Source organism: Loxodonta africana, chromosome 3 (genome assembly GCF_030014295.1).
Source record: "Loxodonta africana isolate mLoxAfr1 chromosome 3, mLoxAfr1.hap2, whole genome shotgun sequence".
Classification (NCBI taxonomy): Eukaryota; Metazoa; Chordata; class Mammalia; order Proboscidea; family Elephantidae; genus Loxodonta; species Loxodonta africana.
The window spans coordinates 144,307,889-144,333,213 of NC_087344.1; the positions used below are offsets into that span (position 1 = coordinate 144,307,889).

At 37.0% G+C, this 25,325-nt stretch overlaps 1 protein-coding gene across 15 annotated transcripts in view; it reads right to left on the reverse strand.

Moving 5' to 3' along the window:
• CCDC18 (coiled-coil domain containing 18) overlaps window positions 1–25,325 on the reverse strand; it is a 146,800-nt gene that overhangs the window by 95,389 nt on the left and 26,086 nt on the right. For 14 of the 15 annotated variants that reach the window (XR_010321460.1, XR_010321459.1, XM_064282247.1 and 11 more), the window contains 6 exons: window positions 24,952–25,112; window positions 19,260–19,468; window positions 17,634–17,744; window positions 16,338–16,469; window positions 8,517–8,651; window positions 8,264–8,341 (listed from right to left, as the gene is read on the reverse strand). Coding sequence is in view for 13 of the 15 variants with exons in the window: in XM_064282247.1 (XP_064138317.1) it covers window positions 8,264–8,341; window positions 8,517–8,651; window positions 16,338–16,469; window positions 17,634–17,744; window positions 19,260–19,468; window positions 24,952–25,112 (826 nt within the window). In the remaining 2 variants the exon portion in view is untranslated. The remainder of the gene's footprint in view (window positions 1–8,263; window positions 8,342–8,516; window positions 8,652–16,337; window positions 16,470–17,633; window positions 17,745–19,259; window positions 19,469–24,951; window positions 25,113–25,325) is intronic. The other variant, XM_064282249.1, reaches the window with a different exon arrangement.

Below are 25,325 nucleotides of genomic sequence, written 5' to 3' on the forward strand. Positions count from 1 at the left end.
AAGACCCGAAAAATCAAGTGAAACGATTATATTTATGACAAGCTAGGAGCCTTGAACATCAAAGGCAAAGTTAGAAAACGGACTGAGCAACAGGGGAAAAAGAGACGGTTCAGATGCAGAGAGGAGTTACCAGACCTGAATCGCTGGGATCCCTCAGGTGCCACTTCCAGGAGCAGATGCGGTGGGCTGGTAGTAGCATTCAGCCGCAGTTTCCTCAGGGAAAAGCAGCCAGCTGCACAGCCTACTCACACTTCCGGAACCAGAGAAGAACAGCGCTCTCGGCAAAAGCTAAGTACTTGTGCATATTTTGCCGTGCCCCCTGCCACCAAGCTGGCTTCAGTGGCTGTTGATTTCCCTGGGCCTGAGATAGGCTCTGCTGAGTGCCCTGAGCCATGCTCCCGGCCTTGGAGAAGGAATAAATTCACAACACGGGGGAAAATAATCTGCCAGCTCCACTAACCTGGGGAGCTCAGGACAGAAGTGGCTCCTGCGCAGGCATAAACGGTCCGTGGACTTTGAATATCTTCTCCCCTACACGGACCTGTCTGGGCCTATTTCAGGAGGATAGGCCCTTGCTGGCAGACCGCAACTGTTTAAGCTGTGCAGCGGAGAGGTGGGTGTTTGATATTTGACACCGCTTTGCCTATTAAACAGGGTCCTCACCTACCCACATCAGGGGCCTAAGGACTGGTGGCTTCACTCAGGTCACCCATCCACCTGTGCCAGGTGTCCAAGGATAACTGCTACCTTCCAGTCCTTACAACCAAAAGCACTGGGTTCCCATGGTCCAGCTGCAGAACCACCCACCTGTATACTCCACGGAACAGGGACGCGCTTTCCTCGGAGACACTCTGGTGATGGTTCTCACCGCCCTGCACTGTCCAGAATGTGACCTCCTGCTGCAACCAGATACTGGTACCTACACCAAACACCCCTGCCCCTCTAAGACTGTAGGACAGCCTGTACCACACACTTGATGACCAGTGAATGGACTCCTACGCTGATATACCTGGTAACAGCTCTAGCCATCTGGTAACAGGACGTCAGAGCTCCAAAGGCAAAAATAATCAAACTAGCTCACTCAAGCAAGCCGTTTGGGCATATCAAAACAAAACAAAGCAAGAAGCTACGATACAGTAAGCAAACATAAAATAAACTAATATAACTTAGACATGGCTCGGGGACAACAGTCAACATCAAATAAAGAAACAGACCATGATCGCTTCAAAAAGCTCTCAAAACAGAGAATCAAAGGATCTGCTGAATGAAGGTGCCTTCCTGGAATTACTGGATGCAGAATTCAAAGGATTAATATACAGAACTCTTCAAGACATTAGGAAGATCAGGCAATATGCAAAACAAGCCAAGGAACACGCAGATAAAACCGGTGAAGAAATTAAAAAGGTTATTCAAGAACATAATGAAAAATTAAATAGGCTTCAAGAATCCACAGACAGACAGCAATCAGAACTTCATAAGACTAAGAATAAAATTACATAATTAGACAACTCAGTAGAAAGTCAGAGGAGCAGAATCCAGCAAGTGGAAGGCAGAATCGGTGACTCTGAAGATAAAGCACTTGGCATCAATATATCTGAAGAAAACCAGATAAAAGAATTAAAAAAAATGAAGAAACCCTAAGAATTATGTGGGACTCTACGAAGAGAAATAACCTACGAGTCATTGGAGTACCAGCACGGGGTGGGTAAACAGAAAATAGAGAATTGCTGAAGATTTGCTGGCAGAAAACTTTGCTGATATTGTGAAAGATAAGAAGATATCTATCCAAGATGCTCATCAAACTCCACATACGGTAGATTTTAAGAGAAAGTCACCAAAGCACATTATAATCAAACTTGCCAAAACCAAAGATAAAGAGAGATTTTAAGAGCAGCTAGGGATAAACGAAAAGTTCCCTACAAAGGAAATTCAATAACGATAAGCTCAGACTACTTGGCAGAAACCATGCAGGCAAGGTAGCAATGGGATGACTTATATAAAGTGATGAAGGAATAAAATTGCCAGCCAAGAATTATATATCCATCAAAACTGTCTCTCAAATATGAAGGTGAAATTAGGACATTTCCAGATAAACAGAAGTTTAGGAAATTCGTAAAAACCAAACCAGAACTACAAGAAATACTAAAGGGAATTCTTTGGTTAGAAGATCAATAATATCAGGTATCAACCCAAGACCAGAACACTGGGCAGAGCAATCAGATGTTAATCCAGACAGGGAAAGCACAAAAATTAATCAAGATAAAAAAATGCTCAAAACAGGGGAACAGCAATGTCATTATGTAAAAGAAGACAACATTAATATAATAAAAAGGAACTAAAATGAAGTCATAGATCTTTCACAAGGTGATATAAAGAAATAAAAGTTAGGTTTAAACTTAGAAAATAGGGGTAGATATTTCAGTAACCACAAAGGAGGCTAACTACCCTACTCATCAAAATAAAATACAAGAAAAAAATAGAGACTCTGCAGAAACAAAATCAACAACAACAAAGAGGAAAAGACAATATATAAAGATAGACTACTCAGCACAAAAAATTAAGTGGGAAAAAGAAACTGTCTACAACACACAAAAAAAGACATCAAAATGACAACACTAAGCTCATACCTATCCATAATTACGCTGAATGTTAATGAACTAAATGCACCAATAAAGAGACAGGAGTGGCAGAATGGATTGAAAAACGTGATCCGTCTATATGCTGCCTACAAGAGACACACCTTAGACTTAGAGACACAAACTAAAAGGATGGAAAAAAATATATCAAGCAAATTACAATCATAAAAGAGGAGTGGCAATACTAATTTTTGACAAAAAAGACTTTAAAGTTAAATCCACCACAAAGGACAAGGAAGGACACTATATAAGGATTAAAGGGACAATATACCAGGAGGATATAACCATATTAAATATTTATGCACCCAATGACCCAGCTACAAGATACATAAAACAAACTCTATCAGCATTGAAAAGTGAGATAGACAGCTCCACAATTATAGTAGGACACTTCAACACACCACTTTAGGTGAAGGACAAGACATCCAGAAAGAAGCTCAATAAAGACACGGAAGATCTAAATGCCACAATCAACAAACTCAGCCTTGCAGACATATACAAAACACTCCATCCAACAGCAGGCAAGTATACTCTCTAGAATAGACCACATATTAGGTCATAAAGCAAGCCTTAGAAGAATCCAAAAGATCGAAATATTACAAAGCATCTCCTCTGACCATAAGGCCATAAAAGTAGAAATCAATAGCAGAAAAACAGGGAAAAGAAATCAAACACTAGGAAACCGAACAATATCCTGCTCAAAAAAGGCTGTGTTATAGAAGACATGAAGGATGGAATAAAGAAATTCATAGAATCCAAAGAGAATGAATACATTTCCTATCAGGACCTTTGGAACACAGCAAAAGCAGTGCTCAGAAGTCAATTTATATCAATAAATGCACACATACAAAAAGAAGAAAGGGCCAAAATCAAAGAATTATTCCTACAGCTTGAACAAATACAAAGAGAGCAACAAAAGAAACCTTTGGGCACTAGAAGAAAGGAAATAATAAAAACTAGAGCAGAACTAAAGGAAATAGAAAACAGAAAAACAATTCAAAGAGTTAACAAGACCAAAAGCTGGTTCTTTGAAAAAATCAACAAAATCGATAAACCATTGGCCAAAATGACAAAAAGAAAAACAGGAGAGGAGGCAAATAACCCAAATAAGAAATGAGATATATCCAGCAAAACTGTCTCTCAAATATGAAGGTGAAATTAGAACATTTCCAGATAAACAGAAGTTTATGAAATTCATAAAAACCAAACCAAAACAACAAACCCAACTGAAATTAAAAGGATCATAACAGATTACCACGAAAAGCTGTGTTCTAACAAATTTGAAAACCTAGAAGAAATGAATTCCTAGAAACACACCACCTATCTAAACTAACACAGAGGTACATCAACTAAATAGACCCGTGACAAAAGAAGAGATTGAAAAGGTAATCAAAAAACTCCCAACAAAAAAAAAAGCCCTGGCCCGTACACCTTCATGGCAGAGTTCTACCAAACTTTCAGAGAAGAATTAACACCACTACTACTAACGGTATTTCAGAACATAGAAAAGGATGGAATACTCCCAAACTCATTCTGTGAAGCCAGCATAACCCTGATACCAAAACCAGGTAAAGACACCACAAAAAAAGAACACTACAGACCTATATCCCTTATGAACTTTGATGAAAAATCCTCAACAAAATTCTAGCCAATAGAATTCAACAATATATCAAAAAATAATACACAATGACCAAGTGGGATCCATACCAGGTATGCAGGGATGATTAAACATTAGAAAAACAATCAATGTAATCTATCATATAAATAAAACAAAAGACAAGAACCACATTTTATCAATGGATGCAGAAAAGCCATTTGACAAAGTTCAACACCCATTCATGATAAAAACTCTCAGCAAATAGGAATACAAGGAAAACTCCTCAACATAATATGGGCATTTATACAAAGCCAACAGCCAACATCATCCTAAAAGGAAAGAGTCTGAAAGCATTCCCCTTGAGATCGGGAACCTGACAAGGATGCCCTTTATCACCACTCTTATTCAACATTGTGCTGGAGGTCCTAGCCAGGGCAGTTAGGCTAGATAGAGAAATAAAGGGCAACCAGATTGATAAAGAAGAAGTAAAAGTATCTCTATTTGCAAATGACATGATCTTATATACAGAAAACCCTAAAGAATCCTGAAGAAAACTACTGAAACTAATAGAAGAGTTCAGCAGAGTATCGGGATACAAGACAAACATACAAAAATCAGTTGCATTCCTCTACACCAACTAAAAGAACATCGAAGAAGAAATCACCAAATCAATACCATTTACAGTAGCTCCAAAGAAGATAAAATACATACGAATAAATCTTACCAGACATGTAAAAGACTTTTACAAAGAAAACTACGAGATACTACTGCAACAAACCAAAAGAGATCTACATAAGTGGAAAAACATACCTTGCTCATGCATAGGAAGGCTTAACATCGTAAAAACGTCTACTCTACCAAAAGCAATCTATAGATACGATGCAATTCTGATCCAAATTCCAATGACATTTTTTAATGAGATGGAGAAACAAATCACCAACTGCATATGAAAGGGAAAGAGGCCCCAGATGAGTAAAGCATTACTGAAAAAGAAGAACAAAGTGGGAGGCCTCACTGTACCTGATTTTAGAACCTATAATATACCATCACAGTAGTCGAAACAGCCTGGTACTGGTACAATAACAGATACACAGACCAATGGAACAGTACTGAGAATCCAGACATAAATCCATCTACATATGAGTACCTGATATTTGACAAAGGCCCAAAGTCAGTTAAATGGGGAAAAGATAGTCTTTTTAACAAACAGTATTGGCGTAACTGGATATCCATCTGCAAAAAAAATGAAACAAGACCCATATCTCACATCATGCACAAAAACGAACTAAAAATGGATCAAAGATCTAAATGTAAAATCTAAAATGATAAAGATCATGGAAGAAAAAATAGGTACAATACTAGGAGCAGTAATACATGGCATAAACAGTATACAAAACATTACTAACAACGCAGAAGAGAAACCAAATAACTGGGAACTCCTAAAAATCAAACACCTATGCTCATCCAAAGACTTCACCAAAACAGTAAAAAGATTACCTACAAACTGGAAAAAAGTTTTTTGCTATGACATTTCTGATCAGTGTCTGATCTCTAAAATCTATATGATACTTAAAAACTCAACAACAAAAAGACAAATAACCCAATTAAAAAATGGGCAAAGAATATGAACAGGCACTTCACTAAAGAAGCCATTCAGGTCGCTAAAAGAAACATGAGGGAATGCTCATGATCATTAGCCATTAGAGAAATGCAAATCAAAACTACAATGAGATTCCATCTCACTCCAATAAGGCTGGCATTAATCCAAAAAACACAAAATTATAAATGTTGGAAAGGTTGTGGGGAGACTGGAATGCTTATATACCACTGGTGGGAATGTAAAATGGTACAACTGTTTTGGAGATCGATTTGGTGCTTCCTTAAAAAACTAGAAATAGAACTACCAAACAATCCTGCAATCCCCCTCCTTGGAATATATCCTAGAGAAATAAGAGCCTTTACAGGAACAGATATATGCACACCCATGTTTATTGCAGCACTGTTTACAACAGCAAAAAGGTGGAAGCAACCAAGGTGCCCATCAACAGATGAATGGATAAATAAATTATGGTATATTCACACAATGGAATATTATGCATTGATACAGAACAATGACGAATCCCGGGAAACATTTCATAACAGGGAGGAATCTGGAAGGTATTATGCTGAGTAAAATTAGTCAGCTGCAAAAGGACAAATATTGTATAAGACCACTATTATAGGAACTCGAGAAACAGTTTAAACACAGAAGAGAATATTCTTTGGTGATTATGAGAGGGGGCAGGAAGGGAGGGAGAGTGGTTTTCAGTAATTAAATAGTAGATAATTACTATTTTAGGTGAAGAGAAAGACAACACACAATACAGGCAAGGTCAGCACAACTGGACTAAACCAAAAGCAAAGTAGCTTCCTGAACAAACTGAACACTTCGAAGGCCAGGGTAGCCGGGGCAAGGGTTTGGGGACCATGATTTCGGGGGACATCTAAGTCAACTGGCATAATAAAATCTATTCAGAAAACATTCTGCATCCCACCTGGGAGGGTGGCGTCTGGGGTCTTAAAAGCTAGCAAATGGCCATCTAAGATGTATCAATTGGTCTCAACCCACCTGGAGCAAGGAAGAATGAAGAACACTAAAGACACAAGGTAATTATGAGTCCAAGAGGAAGAAAGGGCCACGTAAACCAGAGACTACATTAGCCTTGGACCCAAAGAACTAGATGGTGCCTGGCTATAACTGATGACTATCCTGACAGGGTACACAACAGAGAACCCCTGAAGAAGCAGGAAAGCCGTGGGATGCAGACCCCAAATTCTCGTGAAAAGACTAGACTTAATGGTCTGAGACTAGAATGACCCCAGAGGTCATGGTCCCCAGGCCTTCTGATAGCCCAAGACAGGAACCATGCCCAAAGCCAGTTCTTCAGACAGGGACTGGACTGTACTATGGGATAGACAGTGATACTGGTGAAGAATGAGCTTCCTGGATTAAGTAGACACATAAGACCACGCTGGCATCTCCTGTCTGATGGGGAGATGAAAGGGTAGAGGGGTCAGAAGCTGCCAAATGGACACAAAAAGAGAGTGGAGGGAAGAAGTGTGCTGTCTCATTAGGGGGAGAGCAATTAGGAGTATATAGCAAGGTATTTATAAATTTTTGTGTAAGAGTCCAGCTTGATTTGTAAACTTTCACTTAAAGCACAACAAAAACGAGAAAAAAAAAAAAAAGAGATTATAGCCAAGAAAACCCTAGGTGGCAGTTCTACTGTGTCATATGGGGTTGCTACGTGTAGAAATCACCTACTGCACCCAACAAGTTAAGATTGATAGTTAAAATAATGGTAATACTAATGATATTGATAGTTTCCTGCTCTTAACTGAATACCTTAGTATGTGCTAAGCACTTTATAATCTTATTTTACTTAATCCTCACACTACCCTCTTCTAGGATATTGTTTTCCTAATTTCACAGTTGAAGAAATTAAAGTTCAGACAGCATAAATAACCTGGCCAAGGTTACAGCCAGTTAGTAAGCACTCTGAAGCCAGATCTCAAACTGAAGTCAATTTAGCTCCAAAGCTCATGTTTTCAACTATGAAAACATACTAGTGACGAAACCATATTTTATGCAGAAATTCTGGATTCATCCCCCAGTTAATCTTACAGCAGAACAGGTAAAAAGATGTAAAACTATACTACTTTTAGTTTCATCTCCCTTCACTTTCTCTGTTAATTCTTCAGCAGTAACACTGATAAGCTGCAATTATAGCTAAAGTTGAAAACCATTTTTAAAAGGCAAAAAAAAAAAAAAGTCTACAAACTAGATTGTCAGCTACTGATTAATAAGGATCATAATCCATATTGCAGAAAATATACTTACAGAAACTGTGTTTACTGACTCAGGTCAAACATTTAGCTCTTAAATGATTTTTATGTAAATAATTTTTTTACAATTAACAGAGAAAAGTAAAAAAACAAAACACAGGAATTGCCTCCAATAAGAAAAACATTTAAGTATTAGCATACTAGCCTTGATTGTTTCTTCAGATACTTGGTTTTGTAATGCTTTCAAAGCTTCATCTTTTTTTATATTTTCCTTTTCCATTTCCTGAAAGCATACAGATTGATAGCAAAAAAACATAAGTACGTGCATAAACATTTTAGCAGGCTTAACGAGGCTGTTGAGCAATTAATGATTTGATTTAGAATTAAAGGTATATCAGAGAAATATAAACTAAAAATTAGCCAGCTTTTAAATAGCACTTTTATAAAGATGATTTTACCCCTTTGCTTTCCGTCAAGAGTCTATCTAGCGATTCAAGATGATGATGTTTACATATGATATCTTGCTGCAACATGGACATAGTCTTTTCTTGTTCTTTAAACTGTTGGTCTTTTTTCTCAAGCTGAGCTTCAAGCTAAACATAAAAACAAGAGTTACTGATTTTCAAATCAATTTTTTAAACTTTTTGAAACATCTTAAATATACTGAATGAAAATATAATACCCACATATGAACCTACCACTGAACTTACATAGACCTTTTACATTTTGCCAAATTTCCCTCCCTTTAGAGAAGAAACGAAATCATATAACCACTTCTTCGTTTTCTCCCTTACCTAACTACGATGCTGAAATTGGTCTGTATCATTCTGCGGTTTCATTCTCATAGTTTTTTTTGTGTGTGTGTGGTTTTATTACATTTACTATCTGTACCCATAAATGACATGCAATTTTCTGTTCTGCATATTTACATGAATAATATCAACAGTTCTGCAAGTCCTGACACCTTGCTTTTTTCCCTGGAAATTGTTTCAGATATTTATGTGGATCTAGTTTATTTACTTCAATGGCAGCAGAGTATTCCACTCTAAGAATACACTACAGTTTGTCTAATCCTGTATTCAGGAACAACTAGTATAACAAATGCTGCAGTAACATCCTTTGTACATGTCTCTTTATGAACACGTATAAAAGTTTCTCTAGCGCAGACCACCTAGAAGTGGAGATTCGAGTTGTATGATACGCACATCTCCAACTTTTTCGTATTTCCCTTCAAAGTGCGTCAATTTATACTTTTACTAGTAATGTATAAATATTCCCACTTTCTACAACTTCAACCAGTAACTTGTATTAACAAACTTGCAAAGAACTTTTATGGATATAAATTATTTAATTAAATTACTGAGTATAATGTTGGCATCTCCTGTCTGGAGGGGAGATGAGAGGGCAGAGGGGGTCAGAAGCTGGCCGAATGGACACGAAAATAGAGTGTGGATGGAAGGAGTGTGCAGTCTCACTACAGGGAGAGCAATTTGGAGTATATGCCAAGGTATATATAAATTTTTGTATGACAGACTAACTCGATTTGTAAACTTTCACTTAAAGCACAATAAAAAATTTTTTTAAATTACTGAGTATATGTATATTTACGTATGAGTGCATACACACACACATACACACCAATTATTACAAACACATCATTGTGGCGCAGTGCATTACTTAATATGGCCCTTTTAGCCAAGCACTGTCTTGTGACTCCCACAGAATGACTGGGTAAGACTATGTAAACAAGGTGCTTACGACCCACAAAGGGAATTGGACAACTTGCTAATAATGCAAATAAGGTGCATGGAACTCTTGTGGGGGTGGGACCACGCAAATAATGTATATGGAACACTAACAAGGGGATTGGTCAGTTTTGTCATCCCACTAGGCTTAAAGACAATCCCAAAAGCAGAAGGAGGAGACCTCACCACCAGTAAGAAAAAGGTCAGGTGTAAAGCCTGTTCTTTGGACCCAGGATCCCTGCACTGAGAACCTCCTGGGCCCAAAGGAGAGAGAGAGCTGTAACACCAGAGATGGTGCAAGATGGTGAGAAGTGGCAGCAGAGAAATGGCAGCAGCAAAACCAGGGACTGGTGTAAGATGCTGCGGTGGGCTTCCTGGACCATGGGGCAAGGTGGCTTCAGAGTAAGAGAGCTGAGTGCCTTTGGGCAGGAGGCTCACTGGCAGAGTGAGGTGCCTCCAGGCACTTATTGGCATAGCAGAAGAGTTTTGTAACACTTGCCAAAGCAGGAGAAGAGGCTGGTGGAGATGCAGGGAGGCCCTGAGGCTAAGGGTGAGAGAGAGTGCTGAGCAGGTCTGGCTGAAAAGATGCTATCAAGATTGAAGAACTGTGCGCTGAGCATGGGCAGCTCCAGAAAAGCAAGCAGTATAACGAATGTGCAAAGAGCTGGAGATAGAAACCCAAAAGGGAAGAACATGCTCTTGGCATTTCTAAAGCTGAAAGAACTAAAGAAAAAATTCAAGTCTTGAGTTGTAATAGTGAAGGATTCTACGGGGAAAATATTAAATGACACAGGAAGCATCCAAAAAAGATGGAAGGAAACAGAGTCATTACACCACAAAGAATTGGTCAATGTTCAACTATTTCAGGGGGTACCATATGATCAGGAACCGATGGTACTGAAGGAAGAAGTCCGAGCTGCACTGAAGGCATTGGTGAAAAACAAGGCTCCAGGAATTAACGGAATATCAATTGAGATGTTTCAACAAATGGATGCAGTGCTGGAAGTGCTCAGTCGTCTATGCCATGAAATTTGGAAGACAGCTACCTGGCCAACTGACTGAAAGAGATCCATATTTGTGCTATTCCCAAGAAAGGTGATCCAACCAAATGTGGAAATTATTGAACATCATTAACATCACATGCAAGCAAAATTTTGCTGAAGATCATTCAAAAGCAGCTGCAGCAGTGTATCAGAAGGGAACTGCCAGAAATTCAGGCCAGATTCAGAAGAAGATGTGGAGCCAGGGATATCACCGCTGATAGATCCTGGTTGACAGCAAAGAATACCAGAAGGATGTCTACCTGTGTTTTATTGACTAGGCAAAGGCATTCAATTGTTTGATCATAACAAATTATGGATAACACTGTGAAGAATGGGAGTCCAGAACACTTAATTGTTCTCATGAGGAACCTTTACATAGATTGAGAGGCAGTTGCTCGGACAGAATAAGGGGATACTGCATGGTTTAAAGTCAGGAAAGGTGTGCATCAGGGTTGTTTCCTTTCACCATACCTATTCAATCTATATGCTGAGCAAATAATTCAAGAAGCTGGACTATATGAAGAAGAGTGGGGCATCAGGACTGGAGGAAGACTCATTAACAACCTGCGTAATGCAGATGACACAACCTTGCTTGCTGAAAGGGAAGAGGACTTGAAGCACCTACTGATGAAGATCAAAGATCACAGCCTTTAGTATGGATTGCACCTCAACATAAAGAAAACAAAAATCCTCACAACTGGATCAACAAGCAACATCATGATAAACACAGAAAAGACTAAAACTGTCAAGGATTTCATTTTACTTGGATCTGCAATCAACACTCATGGAAGCAGCAGTCAAGAAATCAAAAGACGCACTGCATTGGGCAAATATGCTGCAAAGGACCTCTTTAAAGTGTTCAAAAGCAAAGACGTCACCTTGAAGACTAAGGTAAGTCTGACCCAAGCTATAGTGTCTTCAATCACATCATATGCATGCGAAAGCTGGACAATGAATAAGGAAGACCAAAGAAGAGTTGATGCCTTTGAATTGTGGTGTTGGCGAAGAATATTGACTATACCGTGGACTGCTAAAAGAACTAACAAATCTGTTTTGGAAGAAGTACAACCGCAATACTCCTTAGAAGCAAGGACAGCGAGACTGGGTCTTACATACTTTGGACATGTTGTCAGGAGGGATCAGTCCCTGGAGAAGGACATCATGCATGGTTAAGTATGGGGTCTGCAGAAAAGAGGAAGACCCTCAACGAGATGGACTGACACAGCGGCTGCAGTAATCGGCTCACGCATGACAACGATTGTGAGCATGGCACAGGACTGGGCAGTGTTTCATTCTGTGGTACATAGGGTCGCTATGAGTTGGAACCAACTTGACAGCGCCTGACAACAACATTCTGAGCATTCCTGATCCTGAATTGTAACCTGTTACTTCCCTAATAAACCCCACAACTATGAGTATGGTATGTGTGTTCTGTGTAGCCATTGCAACGAATTATCAAACCCAGCAGAGTAGACAGTGCCATAGGAGGGAAAGCTGTTGTGAGAATCGGTAAAAAGTTGGAGGGTGGAGGTACGTTTGACCTCCACCTCATAGGAGTCAGCCTTTGGGTTGATGATCTTTTCCTAAAGTTAAAAGAGGTCTGATGACACCACGCCATTTTTACAATCATATAATAAGAATACAGCAGCAGCAAGGTTAAACTAGAAAATATTAAAATCCATTTCTTGGACACATTCAAACACTTTGAGCAACAGAGGAGCAGAGGCTGGGGCCTGGGGACCACAGCTTCGGGGGACATCTATGTCAACTGGCATAACAAGGTTTATTAAGAAAATGTTCTGCATCCCACTCTGGTGAGTAGCGCCTGGGGTCTTAAAAGCTTGTGAGCAACCATCTAAGATGCATCAATTGGTCCCAACCCACTTGGGGCAAAGGAGAATGAAGAAAACCAAAGACACAAAGAAAATATTAGCTCAAGAGGCTAAAGGACCACATAAACCAGAGACTCCACCAGCCTGAGACCAGATCTAGATGGTGCCCGGCTACCACCAATGACTGCCCCGACAGGGAACACAACAGAGGGTCCCGGATGGAGTGGGAGAAAAGTGTGGAACAAAACTCAAATTCTTGAAAAAAAAAGACCAGACTTAATGGTCTGACAGAGACTGGAGGAATCCTCAAAACTATGGCCCCTGAACACTCTGTTAACCCAGAACTGAAACCATTCCCAAAGCCTACTCTTCAGACAAAGATTAGACGGGACTATAAAACAAATGTTACCACATGAGGAGTGTGCTTCCTAGTTCAATCAGATACGTGAGGCCAAATGGGTAGCTCCTGTCTGGAAGCAGGATGAGCAGGCAGAAAGGGACAGAACTGGTTAAATGGACACAGGGAACCTGGGGTGGAAAGGGGGAGTGTGCTGTCACACTGTGGGGATTACAACTACTGTCACAAAACAGTATGTGCATAAATTTTTGTATGAGAAATTAACTTGAGCTGTAAACTTCTACCTAAAGCCCAATAAAAAAGAAGAAAATATAAAAATCAAGAAACTCTGAAATGGAAATACATATTAAATGAAAACAATCAAATAACATTCACATATTAGAGGCCTTTTAAGAAAATTAAAATATTCCAGAAAAAGCAGAGTTTGGTAGTTAAACTTTCCACTATGCATTATAAAAAAATTAATTCTGGGTTCTATTAAACAGGAAAAATTTTTTTTTTCCAAAGGTATGGAGATTAACTCCAACAGAAAAAAATATTGAAAGGAATGTTAATTTAAAAATTACTCCCAAAACACAAATATGTTAAAATTTCTTCAGTAAAGATTAACTGATGTTATAGCCATAGATTTTCATGGAATTAGACTCATCAATCACCAGGGAGGTCCTCAGTCAGATCTATCTTGCCAACTGTCTACAGCACTTATGTAGTATCTTTCTGTAATTCCTGTCACTCTAAGATTAAATCTTGCAGAATTTATCAGGGATAAACTTCTCATGTGATAAATATTTTAATCTTCTGACCAGTAATTCTACCTTTGAAAATCTTTTATAAATAATCTAAAATACAGAAAAAATTAATTCATAATAAAGTTTACCAATTCTGAAAGACAACTCAAAGGGCCACCACTCTGAAATGCAGGTACTAAAAATTTTGTTTACCTTATGCATGTGTGTGTATATGTATACTATATATAGCTGCCAAGTATGCAAAGATGCAGAGAAATCGCTCTGGGAAGATATAAACTAAGATTTTAACAATAATTCAAGAGCGGTAGGCTTTTTTAAAAAAAAACTTATTATAGTAAAATTCGCCTTTTTGGTGTACAGTTCCGAGTTGTAACATACGCACAGGTTCTTGAAACCGTCACTGCCACCAGGATACAGAACAGTTCCTTCATCTCCACAATTCCCTCAGGAGGATCCTTAATAGTCAAACTTTCCACCTGCCCCAACTCTTGGCAGTCACTGAACTGCGCACCATCCCCATAGCTTTTGTCTTTTTTTGAGAACGGAAATGGACAGTATGCAACATTTTGAAATCAGCTTCTTTCACTTAACAAAATGCCTTGGAGAGTTCACCCATGGTTTTTTACTAGTTTTTATTGTGCTTTAGTTAAAGGTTTACAGAGCAAATTAGTTTCCCATTCAATAGTTGCAATCCCTGCCATCTGTCAATACTCTTCCCATTACCCCTGAACTCCCCATTTCCATTCATCCAGTTTTCCTGTCCCTTCCTGCCTTCTCATCTTTGCTTTTGGGAAGATGTTGCCCTTTTGTTCGCATGTGGATGATTGTTCTAAGGAGCACTTTTCTCACATGTATTATTGTTTATTTATAGGACTGTTTATAATTTGGCTGAAAGGTGATCTCTGGGAATGGCTTCAGTTCCAAGTTAGAAGGGTGTCTAAGAGTTACAGTCTCTGGGGTTCCTCCAGCCTCTCTCAGACCAGTAAAACTGGTCTTTTTTATGAATTTGAATTTTGTCCTACATTTTGTTTTCCACTCTAATTGGGACCTTCTATTGTGATCCTGGTCAGAGTGGTAGGTAGTGGCAGCCAAGCCGCATCTAGTTCTTCTGGTCTCACACTAGGGAGGCTGTGGTTCCTGTGGTCCATTAGTTCTTTGTACTAATTGTTTCCCGGAGTCTTTAGTTTCCTTCACTCTCCTTTGCTCCAGATGGAAAGAGTCCAATGGCTTTATCTTAGATGGCCACTCACAAGCTTTTAAGACACGACATTACTCACCAAAGTAGGAGGTAGAACATTGTCTTTAATGAACTATGTTACGCCAATTGACTCATACGTCCCCAGAAATTTTCCACCCATGTATTTGCCTGTCTCAACAGATTGTTCCTTCTTACATAGCTCATTGTATGGCAGTACCACATTTTGTCTTTCCATTCACCCACTGAAGGACATTGGGTTATTTCCAGTTTTTGGTGATTATGAATAATGCTACTATAAACATTTGTGGATAGGTTTTGGTGTAATTCTAAGTTTTCATTTGTCTGGGATAAATATCTGGGGTTTCTGAATCATATGTTAAGTGCATTTTTAACTATATAAGAAAATGCCAATCTGTTTTCGCAGAGTAGCTGTACCATTTTGCATTCCCACTAGCAATATGTGAGGAATTTAGTTTTGCATCTTCTCTCTCTTTTCCCTTTCAGCACTAGAAATGTTGCTCTTCTGTCTTCTCACCTCTGATTTTTGATGAGAAATGTATAGTAATTCTAATCTTTGTTCCCCTATATGCAATGTGTTGAAACTCACTACTTTCAAGATTTTTTTGTTTCTAGCTTTCCACAAAGATTTTGCTGTGTCTAGAAGTACTAGTTTATCTGTTCTGATCTTCTGAAATCTATAATTTTATTTCTTTTACCAAATTTACCAAGTCATTATTCCTTCAAATGTTATACTGCACAAATCCCATTATTCTCTCCCTGTGGGACTCTGATGGCATGAATGTTGGGTCTCTAAGGCTTTGTTCATTTTTTTCCCCAATCTTTTTCTCTCTATTGCTCAAATTGGATAATTTCTATTGATCTATATTCAGTTTCACTGACTTTCCTCTTGTCAGCTCCTTTCTGCTATTAAACCCACCTAATTATCTATTTTTATTTAGTCTTATGCTTTTGGTCTCATCTTTTTTTACTTGCTTTTACCCTTTGTTTTTAACCCAAGTTTAAGAGTACTCTTACTCTTTTTTTTTCCCCATCAACCAATCTTCAAGCAATTGATGTCTCTATAAAATAGTCTGTAGAATCAATCTTACTTTGACAATATCAAAAAGTAACAGTTAAAGCTGAAATGGCGGGGTACTAAATAAAAAAGGCCTGGAAAATAATCCAGAAGGAATGAGATTCTAATTATAGCTCTTGTCACTACTTTTTCTTTGTCTTCGCTTCCTCATCTATAAAACAAAGAAAACTGGGCTAGTAACTTTTAAGGTTCTTTTCGGCATTCAAATTCTAAGTATATATTATTACACTTTGTAAAAACTTCAAATTAATGTCTTACTCTTTCAATCTGCTTTTCCATTTCTTTATGCTGTTCAAGATGAATTTTCTTTGCTTTTTCAAAGGCTAAACAAATTTTCTCATGCTCTGTATTGATATTGGTTTCTAAACTTCTTATCTTTTCATTCTTCTCCTAAGAACATAAAAACATTTTAAAGGTTATAACTGAGAAGCATTTTTACACAGCAATACATCAGTCAAACATTAAATCTGTCATACTCTGTTCTTTAAAGAACCAGAGCAGTTAATACTTCAACCTTTCAAAAAATATTTAAATATTTATAAAGCAGACAAAATGGCTATTTAAAATATTTTATCAAAAACAGAAGATTAAATTGTTTTTTAAAATGAAAATACTGAGAAGCACATCAAGAACTACTGCTGTTTTCTTAAATTCTATTAGGATAAAAATGAGAAAACTTGGGTAACAACTTGCCATACAAGCCAATTGTTATGGATTGAATCGTGTCCCCTCAAAATGTATGTCAACTTGGTTAGACCACAATTCCCAATACTGTGTGACTGTCAACCATTTGTCATCACATGTAATTTTCCTATGTGTTGTAAATCCTACCTCTTTGATGTTAATGGAGCCCTGGTGGCAAGGTGATTAAGAGCTTGGCTGCTAAACTTGGCAGTTTGAACCACCAGCTGCTCCTTAGAAACCCTATGGGGCAGTTCTACTCTGTCCTATAAGGTCACTATGAGTCAGAATCTACCTGATGGCACTGGTTTGGTTTACGATGTTAACGAGGCAGGATTAGAGGCAGTTATGTTATGAGGCAAGGCTCAATCTATAAGATTAGGTTGTATCTTAAGCCAATCTCTTCTGAGATATAAAAGAGAGAAGTGAGTAGAGACAGAGGGACCTCATGCCACTAAGAATGAAGAACCAGAAGGGAGTGTGTTCTTTGGGCCCAGGGTCCCTGCACTGAGAAGCTCCTGGACCAGGGAAATACTGATGACAATAACCTTCCTCCAGAGCCAACAGAGACAGAAAGCCTTACCCTGGAGCTAGCACCCTGAATTCACACTTCTGGCCTCCTAGACTATGAGAGGATAAACTTCTGTTTGTTAAAGCCATCCACTTGTATGTGTTACATAGCAGCACTAGATAACTAAAACACCTATTAACTTAAAAATATAGGGGAAAAAAAAAGAATGATCAGAAGAATCCAGTAGAATGTATACTTCCCTATTTGGTATATTTTTAACATTTACACTAAAACAAACATGTTGTCATAAATTAAGCAACTAAAACACACAATAAATTTGCAGTGAAGAAGGTTAATTTTACCATGAGTTCCTGTTCTAGTTCTGCATTTTTTGCAGCAATAGAGGAATAAGCAACTATTTTTTCTTCGAGCTGTTTCTCTAGCGTTAAAAGTTGAGAACATTTCTTTGTCATCTGAAAACAAGTTGAAATAAATAATTACTTTTTAAAGGTAATGAGTTTTTACCCTAAAATCAAACACTTGCACCTCTTTCTGAAGTTCAAATTGTGTCTAGATAAAGTGGGCAAATTTATGGGAATATGTAGGACGCAACATGAATACAACCTTTTGATCCACATAGTTATAAGTGCTTTAAAAAATAAGTAACAATTGGCAAGAAAAACAAATAGTGAGGGGGAAACCAGAAATATGACACAGCTTCTTCCATTTATATAATACATAAGTAATTTAATTCAACCTCTACTTTCAAATAAAATTGCACACTAGCCCACTTTTAAAAAGTAGCTGTTAAAGACTGAAATTAGTCTAATAAAATGTTATCGGCAGTAATATCTGGGTGATGGGATTATCAATGATGTATTTCCTTCTTTGTCCCTGTCTGTATTTTCAACAATACGATTATTGTTATTTTCATAATTTTAAAAACGTTATTCATCTCAGCACTTGACAACTTTCTAAGAGAGCTGGTAGTTGTAATTATAGATTAAATCTCCTTTTTCATTTCTCACATAGGTTCCTATCCCACAGGTGTTTTTCTTAGCCTTGGCTATAGACTTTAAGATGAGAAATCAAACATTTAAAAAGTATTCCCATTGATTCTGTAGCCTCTGGTTTAAAAGTTGAATATAACATATGCATATGTGGTCCTGATCCACAATTATCTGAGACATCCTTGTCCTGCCCTCAATGGAAATGAAAATCGGATAGTCACATGCATTATGCCATTTTCGGAATGTAATCCATTGACATCTGCATCAGACTCACATTCAGTTGTTCAAAAATGATTCCTGAACCATACCCATATCTACTGAATCACTGGAATGGAACCCTGAAATGACATGCTTAACAGTTTTCCCAGGTAATTCTGATGTTTGCTAAGCTTTAAGTACTACTATAACCTTACTACGGAGCTCTGGTGGCACAGTGGTTAGGAGCTCAGCTGCTAACCAAAAAAAGGTCAGTTGTTCAAATCCACCAGGCACTCCTTGGAAATCCTATGGGGCAGTTCTACTCTGTCCTATAGGGTCACTATGAGTCGGACCTGACTCAACGGCACCTAACAACAACATATCCTTAATATAATTGAAATCCTCTATTACTCCTTTTCTTCTAACTCAATGATTGAAATCCTTTACTTACAAATGTATCGCAGTCATATTAATTTATGTTGTAGAAGAAATAAATGAACACAATGCAGTAATAGTTCCACCAAATATGAGATCTTTTAGCCACAAATTTGAGATCTTTTAGCCACTAGAGAGTATTCTCCTACTTTTAACTAGGTTACAATCTACAGGTTTCCAAATATAATTTTTAAAGAATTTGTATCTTATATGGTATCACTTATTTAAAAAAAAAAAACAACTTACAAATCTGGACTTAAACATACAAATTTTATGAAACCGCACAGCAGTATCTCTTTTCCATCCCAAAATTTAGTACATATGTACAGCTAATTCCAAGCTTACTTCACTTTCCAGTTTGCTGGAATTTGAAGCTTTCTCTAGTAGCTCCTCTTGAATCAGCTGAAACTGACTAGTTCTGTGGGCCATGTCAACTTTCAAATCAGAATTCTCAGCTTCTATCTGCATCAGCTTAGTACGTAGTTCTTCTATTCCAGCAGCAAGTCTTTGCTTCTCTCTTTCATAGTGCTTGTTTTGATCTTTTATACTTTCTGCTAATAAACATAAAAGGAAAATTATTCTGGATAAAACGTTAAGAACAAAAAACTATTCCAATAGTCAACTGAATTAATCATAAACGAAGTTCAGTTTCTGATCTAAAGAATACTAAAGAGGATGGAGAGTGAGACAGTCAATAATGACAGCGTGATTACAAAACATGGTAAATAAGTTATCTTCTAAATAAAAACATAAAGTGGAAATAAGTTCTGCATCACTTGATTTTCTAAGTAGGTGAAAAGTGATCCTTTGTATTAGAAATTTAAGAGTACTTTCCCACCTTTTAAGATCCCAATTTTTTCATAGAAATCATTGTAAAATGTTAAACAAAAAAAAAAAGGGGGGGGCGGGGGGAGCTGTCTCCTTAAACTGAAGTTAATAATAAAACTTATTTGGAGAATATTTTGATGTACTACATGTAGATGCATGTTTGAAAGCTGTAAACTGTGAATCCTTCCTAGTCCCATCTTTCTCCCCTGGAAACTAGCTGGTAAAAATTCAGTGATACTTTTCAAGACTACTGAGGGTTATCAGTGGTAGCTGTTTGACTATGCCTTTTCTCCACTATAAATAAATACATCTCCCACCCAGATGTAACTGACCTTACAAGAGTCCTGTAAAGTGGCTTAATGTAGGTGATTGCATGAGAACACAAAGAGATATGGAAATAAGTAGAATGTACCATGCTGTCAAGCGTTGTATAAGTAGCCACTTCTCATAGATTCTCCATATCCCTAATACTTTTCTTTCTAGGCAATCTATCACTATAGCTATATTATTCTTTGATGTCAGAGAATCTTTGACCTATCTTTATTACCACCTTGTATAACTAGCACTCTACTAATCTCATCACTCCCTTCCCTACTCTCCTTGTTCTTCTCTCTAATCATTTAGCTATCTGATTTTCTCTGTAGTCATTTCTCCTGCTAGCAGCCCACTATCCCTTTCTAATCACTGCCACTATCACTCATCTCTTCTACTTTCTTTTTTTCTCTGTACTTTTCTTTGTTCACGTCTGTCTTCTAAGACTTCCCCTTCAAACATTTTCAAAAAAGTAGCCATTTATAGATACTGCCAGCAAACCAAAGTGCTCTTTTTCTCCCATGTGATAAACTGACTGATTATAGGAGAAATGATTTTCAGGTTATTAGTATTCCTCAACTATATTAACTTCCTGATGGACGCTCTGCTTTTTTTAAATATATGGACTATTTCATACTTATTCCAGAATACTCTGGGTTCCACTCCAGAATCTAGGGATTCCAGGTGATCAATGTTTTACTACAAAAAACTTAGTAAAATATTTAATGATGATAAATGAAGAGACTTAAACAGTATGTATTATCACAGTGCATATCTGGAGGATGCCATATCACTAACCTTATAACACTCATTGATTCATTCAACAAATACTTACTGAAGGCCAACTAGGTCCCAAGCACTGTACTAGGTAATTGAGATAAAGCAGTGAACAAAAGGACAAAAGTCCCTGCCTAATGAAGCTCACATGCTACTTCAAAGGAAAATTACAGTATACAAATGGAATTTCTAAACAATGACTTTTAAAAGCAGATGCACTTACTTCTACTTCTGGCCATGAGGGAGTATTAAAATCCAGACTTACCCTCCCACTGTAAACAACTAGAAAACTGGACAAAAATAAAACCATTATGTTCAGACACTGAACGATAGGCAGTGTAGGACTGTGACCCCTGAAATGAGAGAAGCGAACAAGGTGAGCCCTAAGTTGTCCAATCTAATGGCCTAGCACCAACTTCAATACTGTAACACACAGAAAGAACCCAGACAGAGACTGGGGATTTTGCTGAGTTGAAGAGACAGGCCAAATCTGATAGAATTTGTGGGGCCAAGTTCTAAAGAGAAGGGAGCTACACTGAAAAAGAGCTACAGAAATCTGTATAGGAGTCTCCTTGAGTCCATGTCTGAAAACCAATCTGTACATGCTTGGGGATAAAATCCATGAGGTTGTGGGAAGAACAACTTTCCAGGAAAGAACAATTGCCTAGAAGTACTAAACTGAACAACTCCCAGAGCTCTCACCAACTTACGCCAGGAATGACCTGAATTCCCATCAGCCTGAGTAGAGAGACTTCAGTTAATATACAGAAATTCGGTTACTCCTTAGCTGTGGGTCTAAACTAGTTCTAAAGGAAAAGCTACTCTAGACCCACACTTACAAAGTTTCTTTTTTTTTTTTTAAGTCTTGAAAAGATAAAGCTGATCCACAAATAACTGCCCACCAGAACAAATTTCAGCACTCGTTAACAAGGGGAAAAAAAAGCAGTCAACAAAAATCGACCTAGAAATAATAGAGAGGATGAAATTAGCAGATGAAGCTATTAAAAAACTATTATAAATATGATAAATATGCTCAAAGCTTTGAAGATAAAAATGAGCGTAATCAGGAAAAAAATAGAAAATGTAAAAAAGAAGCAAATGGAGTTTTTAGAATTATCTAGAATACAATATTTGAATTGAAACTTTTACTGGATGAGATGGAGAGAAGATTAGTAGAAGGAAAAAGTGAAACTTAAAAATGTGGCAATAGAAACTATTAATAATTAATCATAAGGCAATGGTGTAATTTAGAGATGGATAAGGGTAATGGCTGAACAGCATGATGAACATAATGTCACTAAACTGTAAAAGACTGCTGAAAAATCAAATGTTTTATTACATATATACACAATTAAAAATAAAAACAGCATAGAGAGAAAAAAAATTGGAGGGAAAAAAAGCCATAGTAACCCGTGGGAAAGTATCTCCCCTTCCCCATGTGACTCCAAGTACACATATGTTAGACAACTCGATGAAAATTTGATGAAAACTATAATCCACGTGTCCATGAACTTCAACAAATTCCAAGCAGGATAAACACAGAAAACCATTCCAAGGTACAACATAGCCAAACTGCTGAAAATCTATGATTAAAGAAAATCTTAACACCAGTCAGAGAAAATAAGCACATTACAAAGATGAAAGGAAATACCTCAGACTTTACTTCAGGTACCACGCAAGCAAGAAGAAAACATCTTTCAAAAATGAGAGGGGAAAAAAAGTATTCAAACAAACAAAAAAAAAGCTGAAGGAATTCACTGCTAGCAAACCTACATTCAAGGTATGTTAAAGGAAGTTCTTTAGGCATAAAATAATGATACTAGATAAAAACTTAAATCTGCACCAAGGAATGAAAAGAGATGGAAATGGTAAATATGTACATAAATACGAAAAATCCTTTTTCTCATTTTTTGATCTTTATAACTAATTGGTCAAAGCAAAAACCATAATAGTACATTTTAAGGCTTATAAAACTGATCCAACAGCAATAGTGAAAAAAATGGAAGGGGAGAAATGGAAAAATATGGCTGTAAGTTTCTTACGCTACCTAGTTCAAACACTGTATTTGAAGAAAAACTGTGATACCAAGGCAGTAGATGTAAACCTAAAGAGATTACATTAAATGTAAGTAATCTAAGCACTCCAATCAAAAAGCAGGAATTGTCTGGATATAAAAGCAAGACCCAATTAAATGCTTTCTACAAGAAATTCACATTATATATAAAGACACAGGTTAAAGGTAAAAGGATGGAAAAAAGATACACCAGGCAAACACTAATCAAAAGAAAGCTGGAGTGGCTATATTAACTTCAGATAAAGTAGACTTCAGAATAAGGAATATTACCAAAGCTAAAAAAGGACATTTAACATAATAAAGGGGGCGCCATTCAACAAGACCTAACAATCTTAAATGCTATGTACCCAATAATATCTTCAAGATACAAGAAGCAAAGACTGATAGAACCAGGAACATAAATACATAAACCCACAAATATATTTGGGATTTAAACACTACTCTTCCAGTAAATGATAGAACAAGTACACAAAAAGTCATTAGGGATAAAGAAGGCTTACACAACACTATCAACCAACTTAACATGACATTCAAAGAATGCTTAATATCTACAGAATCTTTTTGAGTGGACACGAAACATTCACCAAGATAGGTCATATGCTGGCCAATAAGCAAGTTTCAAAACATTTTTTAAAAATGAAATCATTCAGAGTATGTTCTCTGACCACCACTAAAATAACACAAAGATATCTGGAAAATTTGGAAATTAAGCAACACACATCTCAGTAGTGCATGAGTTGAAAAGGAAACCACAGGGATATTAGATGATATTGTGAAATGAATGAAAATGAAAACACAACACATACAAATGTGTGGGATAAGACTTAAAGTATTACCTGGAAGAGAGTTTGCACCTTTAAATACTTGTATTAGAAAAAGAAGGAAGGTCTAAAAATCAACAATCTAAGCATTCACTTTAAGAAAAATTTAAAAAGGGAAAATTATACCCAAAGTAAATAGAAAAAATATATAATAAGATTAGAAAGAAAATAGAAAAACAGTAGAGGAAATTGATGGTTCCTTGAAAAGACCTATAAAACTGTAAGACGTCTAGTGACACTTATCAAGAAAAAGAGAAAGGGCACGCATTACCAATATAAAGGAAATATTAAAATCAACTTTATGCCAAGATACTTGACAACCTAGATAAAACAGGCAAATTCCTTGAAAAACACAAATTACCAACACTGATTCAAGAAGAAACAAAATCTGAATTACCCTATATCAGATAAGGAAATTGAATTTGTAATTAAAAGCCATCTCACAAAAAATATTCTAGGTCCAGATGGTGTCACTGATGAATTCTATCAAACATTAGAGAAGAAATAATAACATCCCACATAAACTTTTTCAGAAAATAGAAGAGGTGGGGACATTTTGCAACTGATGTAATAAGGTCAGCAGCATTACCCTGATGATAAAAAGTCAAAGAAAAGTGAACTACAGACCAATATCCTTTATAAATACAGATGCAAAAGTCATAAATATATGTATACACATACACACACACACACACGTATGTATGTGTGTATAATGGATGTACTTCAAAAATATTATGTTGAATGAAAGGAGCCAGACTCAAAAAAGTATACATCCTCAAAAGTATACATCCTGAATGATTCGATTCATATGGAACTCTAGAACTCAGTGACAGAAAGGTATTAGTAGTTGCTCGGGTCAGGGAGTATTGTGGGGATTAACTGGGAAGGAGTATAAGGAATGTTTTTGGGGATGACAGAAATGTTGTATGTCTTGATGGTGGTGATGGTAACCAGGGTGTAAACATATGGTAAAATAAACATTTGACAAAACTCACTGACCTATATATTTAAAATGAGTGCATCTTATTGTATGTAAATTATATCTCAATAAAGTACATTTTAAAAAAATGATGCAAAGTCTAAGAATTTCTAATAACTTTTGCTGTCTTATCAGACCACAACTAATAATTTACTAAGAAAGAGACAATCAAGTATAACTGGTTTTTCAAAAGAATCGTAAGTAACTCTTATTATAATTTATTACAATTCAATATAATATACTCACCTACTTGATTACTGCCTAGTTTTACAGGTTCTGTTTCTAAATTATTTAATTTGCCACTTTCTTGGCTGTCATTACAAGAAATAAGACTCTGAGATAACTGGTTAGCAGTCAGGCTTGCTTGAAGCTTTTGAATTTCTGCCTCTTTCATTGCAAGCTTAATCCTGACATAAAAGAAAAGAAGCCAAAATTATTAGAAAGATTGTATAAAAATATCCCAAACCATCTTTTCACCTTTCAAATTGGCAAAAATTATAAACATGGATATTAGTCAACTATTAGGCAAGATATATATGAAACTCTTACACACCACTGGTAGGACTATAAATTGGTTGGGCTACTTTACAAACTTGATAACCAAAAAAACAAACCCATTG